The sequence below is a fragment of the Gigantopelta aegis genome, chromosome 8 (assembly GCF_016097555.1).
Source record: "Gigantopelta aegis isolate Gae_Host chromosome 8, Gae_host_genome, whole genome shotgun sequence".
Taxonomy (NCBI): Eukaryota; Metazoa; Mollusca; class Gastropoda; order Neomphalida; family Peltospiridae; genus Gigantopelta; species Gigantopelta aegis.
In genome coordinates, this window is record NC_054706.1 from 35,011,107 (window position 1) to 35,029,698 (window position 18,592).

The following is an 18,592-nucleotide window of genomic DNA, read 5'->3' on the forward strand; positions in this document are numbered from 1 at the left end:
AGTGGAAACTATTAGACTGAAGTTGACAGCGGAATGCATATAGTTTGCACACATGTCTAACGTGCTGACATTGAAAACTTTTTTTGTGGTATTTCCAGCCAATGCAGATGTAATACTTTTATTGTAAAATGGGTGTGCGCCGGCCAGGTTTAGTGGGTGTGTTTGTTTAAACCGATATCCCGGAAAGAGCTGTCCTTTTCAGGATATGTTGTCCCCAGGCAGGCAAAGGCACATAAAAACCACACGGGCCTACTGATATTAATAAAAGTGCTTTAGCCACTAATGCTATATAGAGCCTAGAGTGTAAATAAGTGTGATCTTGATATGGCCTCTACATGTCTACCATGAACTGTTTTGAACGTTTTCAGGAGTCCTTAATTATTATAACTCTGATGAAACAACGTCTGTACAACAATAATATGGCATAGTGAAACTGGCATACATCGAGCTTTCCCTAAGATAGAAATGTACCTCAGAAATTGTGATATATATATAAATTCCAAAAGGTGAAACAGAAGACAAATTGCTTCTGGAGAGCTGACGTCATCTCTTTTGTTGTATAACTTAGAGTGGATGCCAACGTCGGTTTGAATGTCTATGTATATACCAAAGTATATATTAGATTTGATACATTCAGTTGTTTCTTTTCTGTCTTGCAAATTTATCTTTCTTACTTTGTCTTTTGTCTAGCTTGTATAATATCACGTATGTCATAAACCTTTTTTGAGTTTTTGCATTACACCATTCAAAGCTGTACATGCTGGCACAGAGACGGTCATTGTTTGTTGTAGCTAGGACATATCTCGACCTCCTGGTGATCTTCTTATAACGTACACCCACACACAAACCCTGTTTATTTCCTTTAATATATACACGTGTACTATAATCTGAAAGCAGTCAAAAGGACATGGGATATGGTCATACTGCTACCATGAACCACTGCCACTCACGAGGACGATGTATCCTTCTTGACTGGTTAAACCTGCACAAGACAGACCTCCGTGTGTATATTTACAGACAGTTTGGATGGCATATATTTGTAATATCTTCACAACGGGCAACGGGCAACTCTTTTTACGTGCCCCTATCCACTAGGGTTCAGGCACGCCCACCCCGGATTCAGCCTCTGACTTCGCCAGTGACCGACTCCGGGGCATATATCTTCACATATTTTTTTCCTATGCCAAAGGGAGTAATGTAATGTTGAATTATATGGTCAATGACAGGTATTCAAATAAATGTTTTTATCATTTTCAGTTATGCTTACTCTCATATTCTAATTCTTGGTTCATATCTTGTATGTGTTAATGGCCAATCATTGAATTGACATTTTGTCCACAAGATGGTTTTTATGATTACGTCATAATTTTTCAACAGTAAAGAGGTAGATTCATGTTTCTATATTAAACATGAACTAGTTCACATTGTTCATACAAGTTGCATGCTGATAAAATAGTGAAATACCATGATAACCTATATCGGAAAAAAGTCATATTTTAGAGCACAAAATGTAGGGAAGTCCTCTCTATGACGTCTGTGCTATTTAAAAGTGTCATCTTGGTCCTTTGCTACCCATACATTAATATATTACATAAGGGTGTTTGATCTAAAAGCGACAAAATGTGGCCGCCATTTTGAATAAATTAAAGTTCCGGTCTTAAAAAGTGATCGTCAAGAAAATATTCCACCAGATTCTTGTTTATTGATCAAAAGTGCCATAAAAATAACAGGGCATAATTATCTAATGTAGAACAAAATATTTATTTGCCCAAACTTTTCATCAGTGGGACAACTAAGTCTATACAATCCAAAGCTACTGGTGTGCGTAATATATCATTTATGTCACTTTTGTAAGTAAACAATTAGTTTATATTCACAGGCTTTCTTCGACAATATTAGTAACACTAACAAAAGTACATTGTTTGTACATATTTACATTTATGTGCGATTTGGGGAATATTGGTACCCATTTTGAACAAAGGCGGACATATTGAATTTTCCTTTTCATCCATATATCCTTGAATGAATTTTAAAGAATATGTGTCAATACATTTAAGTCATAGCACTGATAATTCCATGTATTTGTCCACCGAATCTTAAGAATAGTTTGCCATTATGTTTGCATATGAGTTATGGCGGCCATTTTGAAATTATGCAAATTAGCATATTTGCCCCGCCTACATAAATGTACATTTGTGAAATGTTGTTCAGGTAGGGTTCAAGGAACAGTTGCAATAAAAAATTATTTCTTTTGTAATTTGTTCTAGGTCAAACTTTATTTTGACTGGTCTTCTCATCTTATATAAAATACAAAATTAATTTCTTACCCCCTGCCCAAATCCCTCACCTGTTAACATTGTCCACCAAAAACTGTCTAGCCGACAAACATAGTATACATGTATCTGCACCCACTAAAATGAAATTAATTCATTATTGTTCATCCATTGATCTTTGTAACACTTTGAATGTCAGGGATAGGATACACACCTTAACCCGCACCCGGTAAAGTAAAGTATTTTTAAAATATAAATACATTATTTTCTATATACAATGAGCCATATATTAACGGATTATAAGCTAAAAGCCCAGTTTTTAAGACTTGTGCTTAAAATTGCAATCTGCATAAATTAAAGGTGGTTATAGTTAGGTCCGGCCTAGATGTTTGGTGTGTGTGTGGGGTGTGTGGGGGGGGGGGGGGGGGGGCAGACGACCCGTTCCCCCTAAATATATTCATGTGTCACTTTCTTCGGGTTTAAGAAAGAAATCATCAGGTTTGCGCTTTTACGCATTGGTCCATGCGGCCTTATTCCCTTAGCCCTCCCCCAAATATTTCGTGGAACCGTTCCTACGGCAAGGTCATGCCTGTCCACCCCATTGATGACGTATTGAACTTTTAAAACATTATCTCTCGTTCATATTTAGTACCAGTATTCCAGTTAACACATGTTCTGGGGCCCCATTTCATGCTCGGTCACCTCTTCCATCAACCATGTATCCGCCCCTGAAAATGAGTAGGAAGCATAAAAAATGGAACTACATTTCTACACGGATAATAATTACTATCATGATTATGACTAGTTTACGGCGTTCCACTTATATAGCATTTGCGTTCATTGAAGGTGGTGGACCGGCCTCGGTGGCGTCGTGGTTAGACCATCGGTCTACAGGCTGGTAGGTACTGGGTTCAGATCCCAGTCGAGGCATGGGAATTTTAATCCAGATACCGACTCCAAACCCCGAGTGAGTGCTTCGCAAGGCTCAATAGGTAGGTGTAAACCACTTGCACCGACCAGTGATCCATAACTGGTTCAACAAAGGCCATGGTTTGTGCTATCCTGCCTGTGGGAAGCGCAAATAAAAGACCCCTTGCTGCTAATCGGAAAGAGTAGCCCATGTAGTGGCGACAGCGGGTTTCCCCTCAAACTCTGTGTGGTCCTTAACCATGTGTCTGACGCCATATAACCGTAAATAAAATTTGTTGAATGAATGAATGAATGTTTAGCGACACCCCAGCACGAAAAATACATTGGCTATTGGATGTCAAACTATGGTAAATGCAAAATGTGTTGAGTGCGTCGTTAAATAAAACATTTCTTTCTTTCTTTTCATTGAAGGTGGTAGTCTCCTAAGACTGACCAACTAACTTAATAGTATACACAATTACAGTGGGATATTATTATAGTTGGCAAAAAGTTCAGTCGCTTCTAAAAAAAAACCCATCCGCTTTAGGGATTTTGGATACGTTGTTCTACCAGAAAATACGCTTTGAATGATATCAAAATAATTTCTATACCATTTTTTCCCTGGTCAAACCCTTCAACGACCAGACTATTGTATAGATCACGATCGAACCACCTCGGTGGATCCATTCAACTGATTGTTTTTTCCTCGTTCCAACCAGTGCACCACAACCGCTCAGTGGTATGTGCTTCCCTATCTGTGGATTTTCACTTGTCAGAATAAATGGACAAGTACTTATTTCAAACACTGTACTGAACATTGATATTTAATCCTTTTGCAGTACTTTTTTTCAATTCACATGCAAGGGGAGCTAAGTATTACTCTCTTTGAACTAGTCTCAGAAAAGTAATGGGGAGCCAGAGGGATGGCTCCCCTTAAATGGTGAGGTCTGCATGTTCTTAATGACTTTGTTATAGGGTTGAGGGAAGTGGATGTTGCTACAAATGTTTCAAGTTGATAATAAGATAAAAAGAATAGCCTCTGTGATGACATCAAGTAGCATATATTTTCTTACCTTCTAGATTAAGAGTTGCAATTTTGTTAGACACCTGTATATAATAGTCAAAGTTTAAAATGTGAAATATGCTGGTATATTGTTAAATAAACAATTATTTATTTTCTTATGTTGAAAATGTTATGTTTTATAAATTTAATGTCGCTAATTTTCAAAATGATGTTCTCTAAAATAAAAACATTTAATTAATTTTTGTTTGGATACTTGATAGATCTGGAACAAAAATGAAGTAATTAATATTTTACGTGTTTTCTTTTTTTTAATGTATTTGATATTTTAGATTTGTTATATACAAACCCTGCAATTGCCCACGGTAATCGGCAATCATGTGGAAATTGCCGTGGAGTTTTTCATTCTCCACGGCACTGTTTTTTTGCTGTGAACTATATTAGAAATTGTTTTCAAGGCATGGTGTTTTTTTGCCGTGGACATTTTCTTAATTGCAGGAGTTGACTACACAATATATCATACGAGTTGATTGGACAGATGTTCAACATTTTCCGTGCTTTAAAAGATTGTGTTGTTTTCAGTGATTTGAGACATTGGAATAAGTCATATTATAGCCTCAAAAGTATAAAAATAAACAAGCAGTTGTTCAATTTATTTCCCAGTATTATTCTGATTTAATTTATACATGCTTTTGTATTTTGTTTTGCAGCCATTCTTTCCACTACTGAAGTTTCAAATTCTGGATTTGAATGACAATGCACCAGTGTTTGTGGATGCTCCATACAAAGCCACTGTGAATGAAGTATGTCATTACTCACTTTGGTAAAATCGGACTAAAACCTTTAGTGTTGATGAGGAAGACTTTTTATAAAGGGGAAAATACTAATAGTTGCATTTTAAAAAGGAATTATTGATTTTCTATTCAAATACCACATTAAAAAAAAAAGTTACTGAGAGATTGTCAGTTTTGCTGAATTACTTACCATATTTTATGATTATATTAATCATAATAATATTAATCAATAATAATCAATAATATTTAATAAAACAACCTATGTTAGTAATAAAATAATGCTGATTTCAGTTTAATTCTTTTCAATTATGAAAATCTTTACAGAGTTTTCATTATTAAAGAATTACAACTTAAGTTTCAAAGCCTATTTTAAAATACTAAATGAATGTTGAATTATATTACTTGCTCAGGATTAAACACAGTTTATTACCATGTTGTTTTGATTTGTGTTACAGCTTACACCTGTGGGTACAACAGTTTTCCGATCGGTGTCAGCAACTGACAAGGACAGAGTGCAAAATGCCGTTATTGAGTACACTATGTTGCCTGGAGATGGTGGGGCAGTGAGTATTTATCTAAAGTCTTTGTTAACAAAAGATGTCTTAACATAAGCCATTAATATTTTCCCAACATTTATAATATTCAAAAAAAGAAAAGAAAAAAAAGAAGCATTTCTTGGAAATTACAGTCCATGGTTTGTACTACATGACACATTTTAAAAACATTTTAACTTATGACAAAATCATTTACTTATTTAACATTTCATTTCAATTCTAACAATGTTCCTTGGGAAATTAGTGTTAAATCGGCATATGAAGCACACACTTTAGACTTCAATTTGGATATCCGGTTTTATGGCAAATGTGCTCTGTGTCTGTCACAAAGCTCTATATGTGTAACATATGTATGTGGAATTATTTTCTTTCCACAGTGTTTAGTCATTATCTGTTTTTGATGAAATATTTTTCTGTATATTAATTTTGTTTGAGATAGCCTTTGGAAGTGAAAAAATTATTCCTACTAGTTGTAACCTAAAAATAAGTATGGTTTAAAACTATGTTTTGTAATATGAGAAAGTATATATTAAAGACTAAAAGAATAGTATCATCATTCTTTCATCAGTTTTTAGATAATGAGTTACTAATTACTTTTGAAACCCAGCATCAATTGATAAGGGTTCAAATGTCATTATTTAGACTGTTAAGAGCTTATGAGATTAAACTGTACTCTGCTAAATTAGAACAATTAGTTTTCATATTTGTAATAATCATTTAGTGGAAATTTCTAACATTTTTTCTTTTTGTAGAATGATGGTTTCAACAAATTTGCTATTCTAACACCTTCCCAAGGAATCGTGACAATAAGCCAAACACTTGATTTTGAAGCGGTGAATGATAACGGTGCACCATACTATATAGTGAAGATCCAGGCATCTGTAAGTGTTTGTTTACTTATCAATGCTACGTGTTTAGGTGAATTGTTTTGTTGTTGTATACCCTAAAACAAAACAAAAACTCTCATATATTCATATAAACAGCAGATTTGTAGAAAGAGACATAAAAACGTGACACACCAGTCAACTTGTTAAACAGTTGCCAGTCTTGAGAAGATTTCTGACGGTCATGATTAAATATAGTTTAAACAGCTATGTACAGAACTGCTATCTGTTCGTGAGGCCACATTTTAATACCAGTACTTCATTAGATAGCTTTGTAAATGTAAGTATGACTATAATTACAAATGTGCTTTTGAAATGTATGTGTGTTATATTTATTAAGTCTGAAGCTTCTTTGCAATTAACTTAAACCCTATTCTCAAAATTATTATTCAAGTTATGATAGGTTGCCCCGGCTGCATTCCTTCCCTCACCTTACCACCGGTGTGGACTCGCCTATACGGGGGCGGGTGGGGGTCCAAGCGCTGAGTATGAACATAATTATTGTTTGCTCTTATGAGCTATTATTGGGGTTTGTTGGATAACACCTTTAGAATTGGCTTCGAATCTTGATTGGTTATCCAAGCTTCTATTTTGTATTTGGATACCCATACAAAATGGCACAATTTACCTTTAACCGTTTTGGCTTGCCCATCAAAGTTATTAACAACTATTGTTTGTTTGGTCTTTTCTTCTTTTTTGTTTTTGTGTTTTGTTTTGTTATGACTTTTGTTTTTTATTTTGTTATATATGTATATATATATAAACATTTTGTTATCTATCAATTAGCCAATACTAAACGAAATTTAAAGCCATAGCTTGAAATTCCCCCTCCCTGTTATGAACAGAACTAACTGGCGAAGTCAGAGGTTGTGCCCATGACAAGCATGCTTGAACAGTTCTCTGGTGGAGGCATGCCAAAAAATACCCACACCCACAATTATTATTACTATTAAGTTGTATCATTGAAAACAAACATAATTTTATTAAGTAAGTTACTAAAATATGTTTATTGGTTTAAACAATATGTATTGCTGTTCAAAAATAAAAGTAGGGGATTGGCAAATAAGCATTCGGCTATATTAAGGCCTTTTCCAATATTTTATAATATGATTATTTTACAAACAATAAAAATAAAACATAATGATTATAACTTGTTCCAAATTTACTAACAAAAAGGGGAAATAGAACGAAGAAAAGGTAAAGAGGATGAACATGTTATTACCTTTAACCATTGTACATTATGTAGAATTAAACGTCAATAGAGAGAGAAAGAATTTGTTTTTCACTCTCGATTAAAGAGAAGGGTCATCAACTATTTTAATAAGTTGTCTAAATTGTGTTTTAATAGAAAAACTGAAAATGAATTTCATTTGATTTTAGAGTATTCTCTTTTTCTCCACATCTTAAGAGCCTAATAAGTGAAGAAATATTTTGACAGCAGATCTGTGTTTGAACTGATCAAATGTCTATCTTTTGAAAATGTAAGATTATATAATCTTGGAAAATATTTCTTTTATGATGTTAGGGTTTACGCCCCCCAAAATGTTATACTCTTGAATACATTATTTAAAAAGACAATCAAATTAAAAAATAAATGTCATAATAAAGTAGACAAAAGCTGCAACAAAGTATTTGCCTGAAAAGCAAATTGTTTTAGGTGAAAGTGTCAAGATGTGTATGATAAATGTTTTGATACAATCTGAAATGGTGTACATGTGTACATGCGTGGTATCAATAATAATTTTATGAATTATGTTAATTTGAACTTTGATCAAAATGTCCTAACACTGGTTTTAAGATAGTAGAGAAACGCTGATTTAAAATGTTCCTCACATCTATGATTCAAAACCTTCCAGAACAGCATGTCTCCAAACTCCCTATCTTGCTTGTACATTGCTAAATTGCCAATATCAGTTTCTGTTATAAACATGTCTTTCTGATCCTAACATCTTCATTTTAAAATTTTCTCAGCCTGCAGTGAATATACTACCCATAATAATTGGTTCTATTATTTAATACATATGCTTGTTGTGCACGCACATTTTAAATATTTGTTTTTGTTTTAAACAGGATCAGCCAGACCCGCCCACACTGAAACTGACAGCAGAAACCTATCTCAACATAACAATAACTGACGGAGATGATCAAGGCCCAATCTTTGAATATACTGGCTGCAGAGTAACCACAAGTGCACCATTTATCTGTTTTAACCCAGAATACACTGTGAACGTTGTGACTGGATCAACGGTATGTAACTAGGTTTCAAATTTATTACTTACTTGTGGCTGAATAATTTTCTGAACATTTCTTTTTAAATATCCACAACAGTTTGTTTATCTGAATGTAACTCTAGATGGTTCAGAAATAATAATTTAAAACAAATCTTTAGATGGTGTTTCCTGCTTTCCAGTGTCTTCTAAATGAACAAAACAAATATATCATACTGTTAAGAGTGGGAGGCAATTAATACAATTAATTCTTATTAAACTGTTATTTTTGTCATTATATCTTTAATATATTTTGTTTTATAATGAAAATAAGATCCTGTTTCCTAAATTTGTATGTTAAGATATGTTAATTCCTGGATCATTAACACATATAATCATATTGCTTAACGCACATGCATATATATATATATATACATACAGTCAAACTTCGATCACTCCACCTTCAATCTCTCGAAAACTTCGATCTCTCGATCTGAAGCAACGGTCCCGGCCGAGTTGCTATACAGACTAGTAATAACGACCTTCGAATACTCAAACCTCGAAAACTCGATCTAATTATTTTGTCCCGCTATAAAGATTTAATAGAGTATGCACTTCTAAAACTCGACACGTGTGGATTGATCAAACTGTCGTTGCCGATAGTATTTTAAAGACGAATGCATTGTCAATCATGTCAGTCAAGCGAAGCGCGCCTGTCTCGGGTGTTCTTGGCTGTCGAGGATAAAGGTGATAATTAGAAAATAATAGATCGCCGACTAAGCGGAACGAAATGATCCTGTGTTTTGTAGTCGGTGTCCGTCCGTGGTGGAAAGCCTCGCTACCTTAATATTTACTTACAGACACAGTCTGGTTAACTTCAAAGAGCATTTGTAATAATTGTTAGCGCTGTTTGTTTTTTGCTCTCAAAGGCGTGAATCGTGTCTAGCTTTAGTTTTTCTATTTATGTGTCAGTTAATGTTTATCAATTACCAGTCATTTAGTTATGTTAAAAATTGATACATCACAGATCAAACAATCTGGGGAAGGACCCGATAACGTGGGGTTTGCCAAATCGGTTTTAAAAAGTTCTGCTTTCTTGTCATCCAAGCAATCTTGGGGGTGGGTGGCCAGATTGGAGAAAGAAAGTAGAGGTGTGAAGCGTAAATAAGTTTGTGTAAAACAAATGTACTTAAAGTGTTATTCGGCATTCAGTGTTTTATTTCTTAGTTACGTTCCGCTGTGTTTTGACATCTGTAAAATACGACAACGTTACTTTTTGTTATTTATATATGTATGCAAATGCCTTCTTTTTTTGTACCGGCCTCGGTGGCGTCGTGGCAGGCCATCGGTCTACAGGCTGGTAGGTACTGGGTTCGGATCCCAGTCGAGGCATGGGATTTTTAATCCAGATACCCACTCCAAACCCTGAGTGAGTGCTCCGCAAGGCTCAATGGGTAGGTGTAAACCACTTGCACCGACCAGTGATCCATAACTGGTTCAACAAAGGCCATGGTTTGTGCTATCCTGCCTGTGGGAAGCGCAAATAAAAGATCCCTTGCTGCCAATCGGAAGAGTAGCCCATGTAGTGGCGACAGCGGGTTTCCTCTCAAAACCTGTGTGGTCCTTAACCATATGTCTGACTAAAATGTGTTGAGTGCGTCGTTAAATAAAACATTTCTTTCTTTTTTTGTTTTTTTTCTGTCAATAAATACATGTAGCCTATATGCCCAGGCATATATTTCAAATTCATCTGGGTTATCTTTTTTGTTTTATTTACTTACTTTTACAGTATACGCAAAATGAATGTACCATAGGCATCGAAGATGCCAACAGCTGGGGTAGGATGGGATGAGATGGGGTGGCGTGGGGTGAGGTGACTGATGCATGTATATTAATTCGCCTTTCAACTGGGGACGCATAGAGTTCAGAGTTCAGAGTTCAGAGGTAGGCAGCAAAACGCATGCTTCTTACAATATGAAGCGATATCAACTAGCTGCAATACCGCAACCAGCTGCAATGCAGTTTCAAATTTGAACTCGTTTATGTTAATTTCAAAAACTTCAAGATCGAGTTGTTGAAGTTTGACTGGATATATATATATATACACACACATATATACAAACACACACACACACACACACACACACACACACACACACGCACACACGCACGCACACACACACACACACACACACACACACACACACACACACACACATTAGTGACTGCATCTGTGTTTGCTGAATGTACAGTGATAACTTTAATTATTTTTTGTTTGTAGACCGGAAACCTTGAGATTCATTCCGTTCCAGACCCCAACAACATACCGGTAACGATTGGTGCCAGAGATCAAGACTCACTGAGATATCCAATCAGATTCTCCATTGAACAAAGTATGTCTGAATAACTGAAGTATTCTTTACATATGAATACCTGACTATAACAACATCCCAAATCCACATTTGTCAAAAATTGAGTAAGCACTAGAATAACACTTGGTTTCAATCTATCTGTCTGAGTAAAATAATAACACAAGTCAGACTCCAAGCCAATAAATACAGCATGCTTCTAATTATGCTGAGTAAAACAGTGGCCCACCTCCTGAAATTGTGCTGTTTTTTGCTGGTGGAGCTGGAACATTGTTGTAGTCAGGTATTCATATTTTTCTATGTGTTGTTAAACAGGTACATAAATACATAAAGGAAATCTGGAATCTGTATATGACCAACAGACTTATATAACTTAAGCTCCACTCAGATTAATAACAATTACTGTTTCACATGTTCCTGTTCTTTTAAAATGTGTTTGTTGTCAAGATAAATTAAGCAAACCTTATTCTTTTTCAGCCACACCACCTAGCCTGATAACCACGTTTAACCCGCTTCGATCCAATAACCCCAACCAAGGCAGTTTGCTGTACACAACTAGCTTGAGTCTAAACAGTGCCATCACCAAGGCTGATGTCATTGACAATGAGTTCCAGATCGTCATACGGGTCAGTACAGCATGGGTTTTTTAAACCATTTTACTTAGCAATGAGGTTTTATGAATATCTGTTTTATGTATCCCTTCTCAGTCAAAATGCTAACAAGATGGCAAGATAAAAATTAAATCGTTTCATTATATTGAGATAAAACTGACAATTTTTTATGATCCATAATCGTTTTTAGTACAAATCCTTAATTTGAAACAGTATTCAATTGACTATGAACATTGTTACCATACAGTTACTGTGAAATTCATTGTGATAGATATTTAGAATTTCTGTATAATTAACAATTCATTTTGATAAATTTGTTTGCAGTTCATTATGCATCAAGGAATACATTTGAGGAAAAAGTACATTCTGTCAATAACCAACCATTGTTAAAACATGATGTTGACAGTAATAAGTAATAAATGCTGTTTTGAAAAAACAGTCACTCTTTGATTCACAATTTTTATAACAAAAAGTTATTATCACACATTATTTGTTGACATTACATGAAATTGCCGGCATACTTTTACAGTAAAGGCTCTTTTTACAAAACAATAACACAAACCAGCAAATATTTTACAAGTATTTCTAACAGTTAATTTATAATATTTCTAAACCTGATAGCTAATGAATTAGTACTATTTAATTTTATCTAATAACCCCCCCCCCCCCCCCCCCCCCCCCCCCGGTCCCCCCAAAAAACACAAAAACCCCCACAAAAAAACAAAACAACCCCCCCCCCCCCAAAAAAAAACCTAAAAAGATCCCACTTAACAAGATCTTGCTTAAGCATACATTGAAATTTTATGTATTTATGAATGTTTTTGCCAATATTGTGCTAGATCATTAATAATAATATTATTATAGGCGACAGAGCAAGGACAAAGTTCGGGACCCAACCGGTTTCAGCGAGCTATCATCAGGGGAAGGGTTCTTCCTGCTAACAACTTTCCACCAGACATAAGCACATCATCTGGCCAGTTGACAGGCTACATTCGAGAAGATGCCAAAAGAAAAGATCATGTCAGAGACAGCAATCTTATAAACTCATTCCAACTGATCATTTCAGATCGAGATGTGGTAGGGCTCCTTTATATGTATCTTTTCCCCTGTCTTCTGTAGTATTAATTTGACAAATCTTATAAACTCATTCCAACTGATCATTTCTGATCAAAATGATCAAGATGTAGTACGGCTCCTTTATATATATCTCTTTTTTCCTGTCGTCTTTTGTAGCATTAATTTGACAAATCTTATAAACTCATTCCAACTGATCGTTTCAGATCAAGATGTGGTAGGGCTCTGTCACGGTACATGCTCTTAAATTTGTTTCGCCTGTGGCGATTTTAATTGTGTTAGAGGGCCGTGTGCAGTTTATTGCCCGTAGCCCAGATGGGCAACTTGTTACGTAATACTTCGCACGATCGGACATTCCAATATGCACTTAGTCCAGCTGCGGAGGCCATGTGGCGAGTAGTTACGTAATACCTCTGCGAGTGCGGTTTTACAACCGTGATTTTGGCGACGATGGCGTCAGTAAGTCTGACGATCAGAGAGAAATAATACCGACTCTAGTAGAGTCAGACTATGAGATGATACGTGAGGTACCGCCTTGTACTCCCAGGCAAAATCCTGATTTATAATAAATAGCTAGAATTTAGAGATATCTAGGAGAACGAATTAGGACGGCTCCAGGGGATCACGAACGTAGTCCGTTAGGACTTGGTAAATATCATTTCTGCTCTGTGTATAACCTTGATGTGATTGATGTGACTTTAAATATTTTAATACTGTATTATACCAATATTCTTTAGACAGTGTCTTCGGTCATCTGACGAAGTAAATCGTAGACTTTTTGTTCTAACATTATATGAGTATTGGTAATATAAAGCTTAGCCAGTCATCCTAGAAGACCCTAGGTAAACTGTAGGTTATTGTCTTTATTTGTGATAGGTACCAGTATTAATTTTGTGTTACAGATTACTGAAAGAGTAGTGTAGGGTTAATTAAAAATTAACCCGTTAGGAATAGAGCTGTAATTCCTTTATTAATTAAGTTCCCCAAGAAGCGTTTCTAAATTATCACACGTCACTGAACGAGTAGTAAGGGTTAATTAAAAATTAACCAGTTAGGAATGGTGTTGTAATTCCTTTATTAATTAACTTCTCCTGTAAGCGTTTCTCAATTATCACACGTGTGGGTGTGGTGTGTAACGGTGAAGTGATTCGCATATTGTGTAACTAGACACCTAGAGATTAACTAATTAAGTGATCAGTTCTGGGTTGTTATTATTGCTGTTATTAATTTACTACTACGGCTGTACATTTGTCAGCGTAGGATAATACAGATTCCAAAGTGTATTGTGTTTTTGTTGTGTTTCTAGAGAACTACGTGCTATATTAATATATACTTTATATAAGATCGTATCTCTGATCATACCTAGAAACGAGCCATACTAGGGTTTAACAGCCTGTTACAGAGAGATCTAATAGATATACAGTTAGGAGAGATATTTTGATAATCGTGTTTTATTCAGTTACGGGAATTATAGAATCCCCGTGACAGGAGTAGAAAATTGGGGCGCTCGTCCCGGATCTGAAACGGGACATGCATATTTAAAAAAGTATTGTTTGTAAATGGGGGCTTTATAAATAATTTTACAAATTAACCAGAAGTAGCACGTTGTTCACTAGAAAATTAATTAATAATAAGTGCGTCATATCTAAACATGGATAAGAATTTGCTGGATAGGCCTACGCTCAGTGTAGTGGAGATTAAGCGAGCACGTAAGGCCGAGTTAGTTGAAATCGCGGGTGAGCGAGAAATTGATTTAACATCAGCTAAAACCTTAGGAGATATAAGGACAATTATTATCCAGGAAGTTTTTGGTGATAGGCCTGTTATGGAAGACAGTGAGAGTGTTCTAGAGATAGAGATAAATGAGTTAAGTGTGGAACAACAATTAGCTTTTAAAAAGCTTGAGTACGAAAGAGAAGAGAAAGAGAGAGAAAGAGAAGAACGTGCATTAGATAGAGAGAGAGAGAGAGAAAGAGAAGGGAGGGAGAGAGAAGATAGAGATAGGGATAGAGAAGATAGAGAGAGGGATAGAGAGAGAGAGAGAGAAAGAGAAGGGAGAAATAGAGAAGATAGACATAGCGATAGAGAAAGAGAAGAGAGGGATAGAGAGAGAGAGAGAGAGAAAGAGAAGAGAGGGATAGAGAATTCCAGTTAGAAAAATTAAAAGTGGAACATAAGTTAAAGCTGAATACTGAAGAAGTTAGACGTGAGGCAGGAAATGGTTTTAACATGTCGGAGGCTTATAGATCAGTGCCTGTATTTGACGATCAGGAGATAGATATGTTCTTTCAACTGTTTGAACGGGCCGCTAAGCAGCTAAATTGGCCGGAGTCTAAGTGGACATTGTTAGCCGTGTCTAAGTTTAAGGGGAAGGCTAGTATAGCTTATAATTCAATGAGTGATGAGCGAGCAAGTCAGTACGACTTAGTTAAGGCTGCAGTGTGTTGAGGGCTTATGAATTACGACCTGAGGATTATCGTTACGGTATAGCTGAGTTGAGAAAAACGCAGGGTCAGTCTTATAGTGAGTTTGTGGCTAAGAAGGAGGGATGTTTGATAAATGGGGTTGTTTCTCATCAGGTAGAGTCATATACCGAGTTACGGGAGTTTGTTGATCTTACAGGACATTAAAAATGGATTACCAGTTAGCTTACGTATTCATTTAGAGGATCGTGATGTCAAAAAGATAGAGGAGGCAGGCATAGTGGCAGATGATTACGTGTTAATACACAAAGCTCAGGCAGTACCGGGTAGCTCTTTACAACAGGGTGATAAGAAGAAATTTCAGCCAGGTTTTTCCCGGGAAAGTAACTATCGGGGAGAGTCATCTAGTTTGGTCAGCTAGTCAGGCAAGGAATGCACCTGGTGGGCAAAGTAAGGATAGACCTGCATTATCAGCCAATGCACGAACTTTTCGTCCACATTGCAGTTACTGTAAAAAGGATAACCATCTTATCGGGGGACTGTTTTAAAAGGAAACGCGATAATGCGCAAGTGGTCGGTTGTTAGTGAGGTCAGCTCCGTTAGCGAGAGAGTTAATGGTTAGTCCCATGGCAGAGACAAGTAATCCCGTATGTGGTCCACTGGTATGGTTTGTGATGTGAAACAAGAGTTGTGTCCTAAGGCAATATCAATCTATAGAGATACCGGGGTGTAGTCAGAGTCTGATAACGCAAGAGTGTTTAGCTGGTATGAACATTCAGACATAGGACGTAGTTTGGCCTTAACCTCGGTTACTGGAGAAAATGGTTGTCAGGTTACATAAGGTTTTTCTTGTGTTCGAAGTTTGTGACGGGACCAGTCATTATGGGTGGTTTGTGAAGGACTTGCCTTTTTTGAAAACATAGGAGTTTTTGTTGGGTAGTGATTTGACTAGTCAGTGTTGTCAGCCGAAATGTGACCAACTGTTAATTAAAGACAGCACATTACCAATAGAAGAGTGTGAGGTTTATGAGATTAAATATCCTGCGTGTGTAATGACTAGGGATATGACCAGTAGGTTAGCACAAGACGCAGAGGATATTTGTGATTTGTCTGATACGTGTGTGAGCCATGAACTTGGAGTGGATGAGGTTATATGTAAAATTGTAGACAAGTCAACTGAGGAATTAAATGTGGTGGAACCTGTTGATCTCCCGCAGAGGGGAATTGAACCAGTTGTCTTTGATAGAGGGGATTTACCTTGTAATAGACAAGAGTTAATTCTAGAGCAGGGGGCTGATCCAAAATTGTTGGCAGTTCGCACTACATTGTTAACTGAGAGAGTATTAATAAATAAGAAAGTTAGAGATCGGAGGTTGCCGGCGACCGAACTAGCTAGGACGCAACTGAGCCATGCTCAGAACAAAATAAAATCAGAGTTTGATAGGAAGGCTAGGAAGCAACTGAGCCATGCTCAGAGCAAAATAAAATCAGAGTTTGATAGGAAGACTAGAGTCGGGAATTTAAACCAGGGGATAAGGTGCTGCTGTACCTTCCCATTAAACGGGGTTCTGTGCAGAACAGGTATTTCGGGGCCCTATGTTTGTGCTCAAACGAGTTAATGAGACAGGGTATGTGATAAACACTCCTGATAGGGTTAGGAAAAAGTAGGTATTTGTCACATCAAATTGCTAAAAGGTTATTTTGACGACTGCCGATAGTTCCAGAGAGACCGGTCCAAATTGAGAGACACTCAATTTCCTGTGATGACGTCAAGACTGCAGAGGTCCAAGTTGGCCAACGGCCAGATTCTAGCAGACTTGAGCCCCAAGCGAGCAAAGTTGACTACGTTGAAACAAGACAATGTTTCCATTTGTCAGAACCTTCCAACGGTTACCAATACCTTAAGCCAAGATGTGCGCTTGGAACCCCAACGCTACAACAACCGATTCGACATCATGCCTATCGGAGAAAAACCGGGAAAACGTGCGACGCTGAAAAGGAAGGAAACGAAGTTCCATTGGTCAGGTGAAGGCGAGAAGTCATTCAACCGTATCAAGCAGATGCGCTACTCGTCTCCCGTGATGGCAGCACCAGACTACCGAATGCCGTTCAAGCTAGCTGTGGATGCCAGTGACGTGGGTGCTGGAGCTGTGCTGTTCCAAGAAGACGAAGACGGACTGAACCATCCTAATGAAAGCCTCCAACCAGAGAGTGAGGTGGAGTCTTCCTCTGCAAGAATACCCAATTACCATTGAACATATCAAGGGCACATCCAATGTAATCGCTGATGCCCTGTCCCGCAGTTGAACGTTATGAAATGTGTTTTGACATTGCGTTTATTTCTGTTTTGTTATATATATATTTTATTTGTATACCAGGGACTCAGAGACTCAGTGTGATTACTGGTAGTCACCTTATTATTACATGTGTTATAAATGCCCGTATGCCGTCGGTTAAACGCACCTTTTTGTTTTAATGTAGTATATTTCCCTATTCCTAGAGTAGAGGAAATATCCTTTTTGAGGTGGGGGTGTGTCACGGGTACGTAACTGCTCTTAAATTTGTTTCGCCTGGTGGCGATTTTAATTGTGTTAGAGGGCCGTGTGCATTATTGCCCGTAGCCCAGATGGGGCAACTTGTTACGTAATACTTCGCACGATCGGACATTCCAATATGCACTTAGTCCCAGCTGCGGAGGCCATTGTGTCGATGTAGTTTACGTTATCCCTCTGCCGAAGTGCCGGTTTTACAACCGTTGATTTTGGCGACGCTGGCGATCATTAAGTCTGACGATTCAACGAGAAATACTCCCGACTCTAGTAGTAGAGTCAGACTATGAGATGGATCCCCTTGAAGGTACCGCCTTGTCTCCCCAGGCAAAAATCTGATTTTATAATAAATAGCTAGAATTTAGAGAATATCTAGAGAACGAATTAGGACGGCTCCAGGGGATCACGACGTAGTCCGTTAGGACTTGGTAACTATCATTTCTGCTATGTGTATTACTGATGTATTGCAGGTGACTTCTTTATAATATTTTAATACTGTTATTATACAAATATTTTTTAGACAGTGTCTTCGGTCATCTGCGAAGTAAATAGTAGATTTTGTTCTAACATTATATGAGTATTTGGTAATATAAAGCGTAGCCAGTAATCCTAGAAGACCCTAGGGTAAACTTAGGTTATTGCTTTATTGTGATAAAGTGTACCAGTATGAATTTTGTTTACAGATTACTGAAAGAGTAGTTATAAGGTTAATTAAAAATACCCGTTAGGAATAGGCTGTAATTCTTTATTAAATTAAGTTCCCCAAGAAAAAAAGGCGTTCTAAATTATCACAGTGACTGACGATTAAGGGTTAATTAAAAATTAACCCTTTGGAATGGATTGTAATTTCTTTATTAATTACTTTCCTGAAGCGTTTCAATTTCCACCGGTGGGGTTGTGGTGTAAACGGTGAAGGTTGATTTT

At 36.8% G+C, this 18,592-nt stretch overlaps 1 protein-coding gene across 1 annotated transcript in view; it reads left to right on the top strand.

Annotated features, from left to right (window-relative positions):
• Positions 1–18,592, top strand: part of LOC121379634 (cadherin-99C-like) — a 65,747-nt gene that overhangs the window by 25,058 nt on the left and 22,097 nt on the right. Inside the window, exons 6-12 of the mRNA XM_041508280.1 lie at positions 4,914–5,006; positions 5,453–5,560; positions 6,304–6,432; positions 8,506–8,682; positions 10,924–11,035; positions 11,489–11,637; positions 12,487–12,699. Coding sequence (XP_041364214.1) covers positions 4,914–5,006; positions 5,453–5,560; positions 6,304–6,432; positions 8,506–8,682; positions 10,924–11,035; positions 11,489–11,637; positions 12,487–12,699 — 981 coding nt within the window. The remainder of the gene's footprint in view (positions 1–4,913; positions 5,007–5,452; positions 5,561–6,303; positions 6,433–8,505; positions 8,683–10,923; positions 11,036–11,488; positions 11,638–12,486; positions 12,700–18,592) is intronic.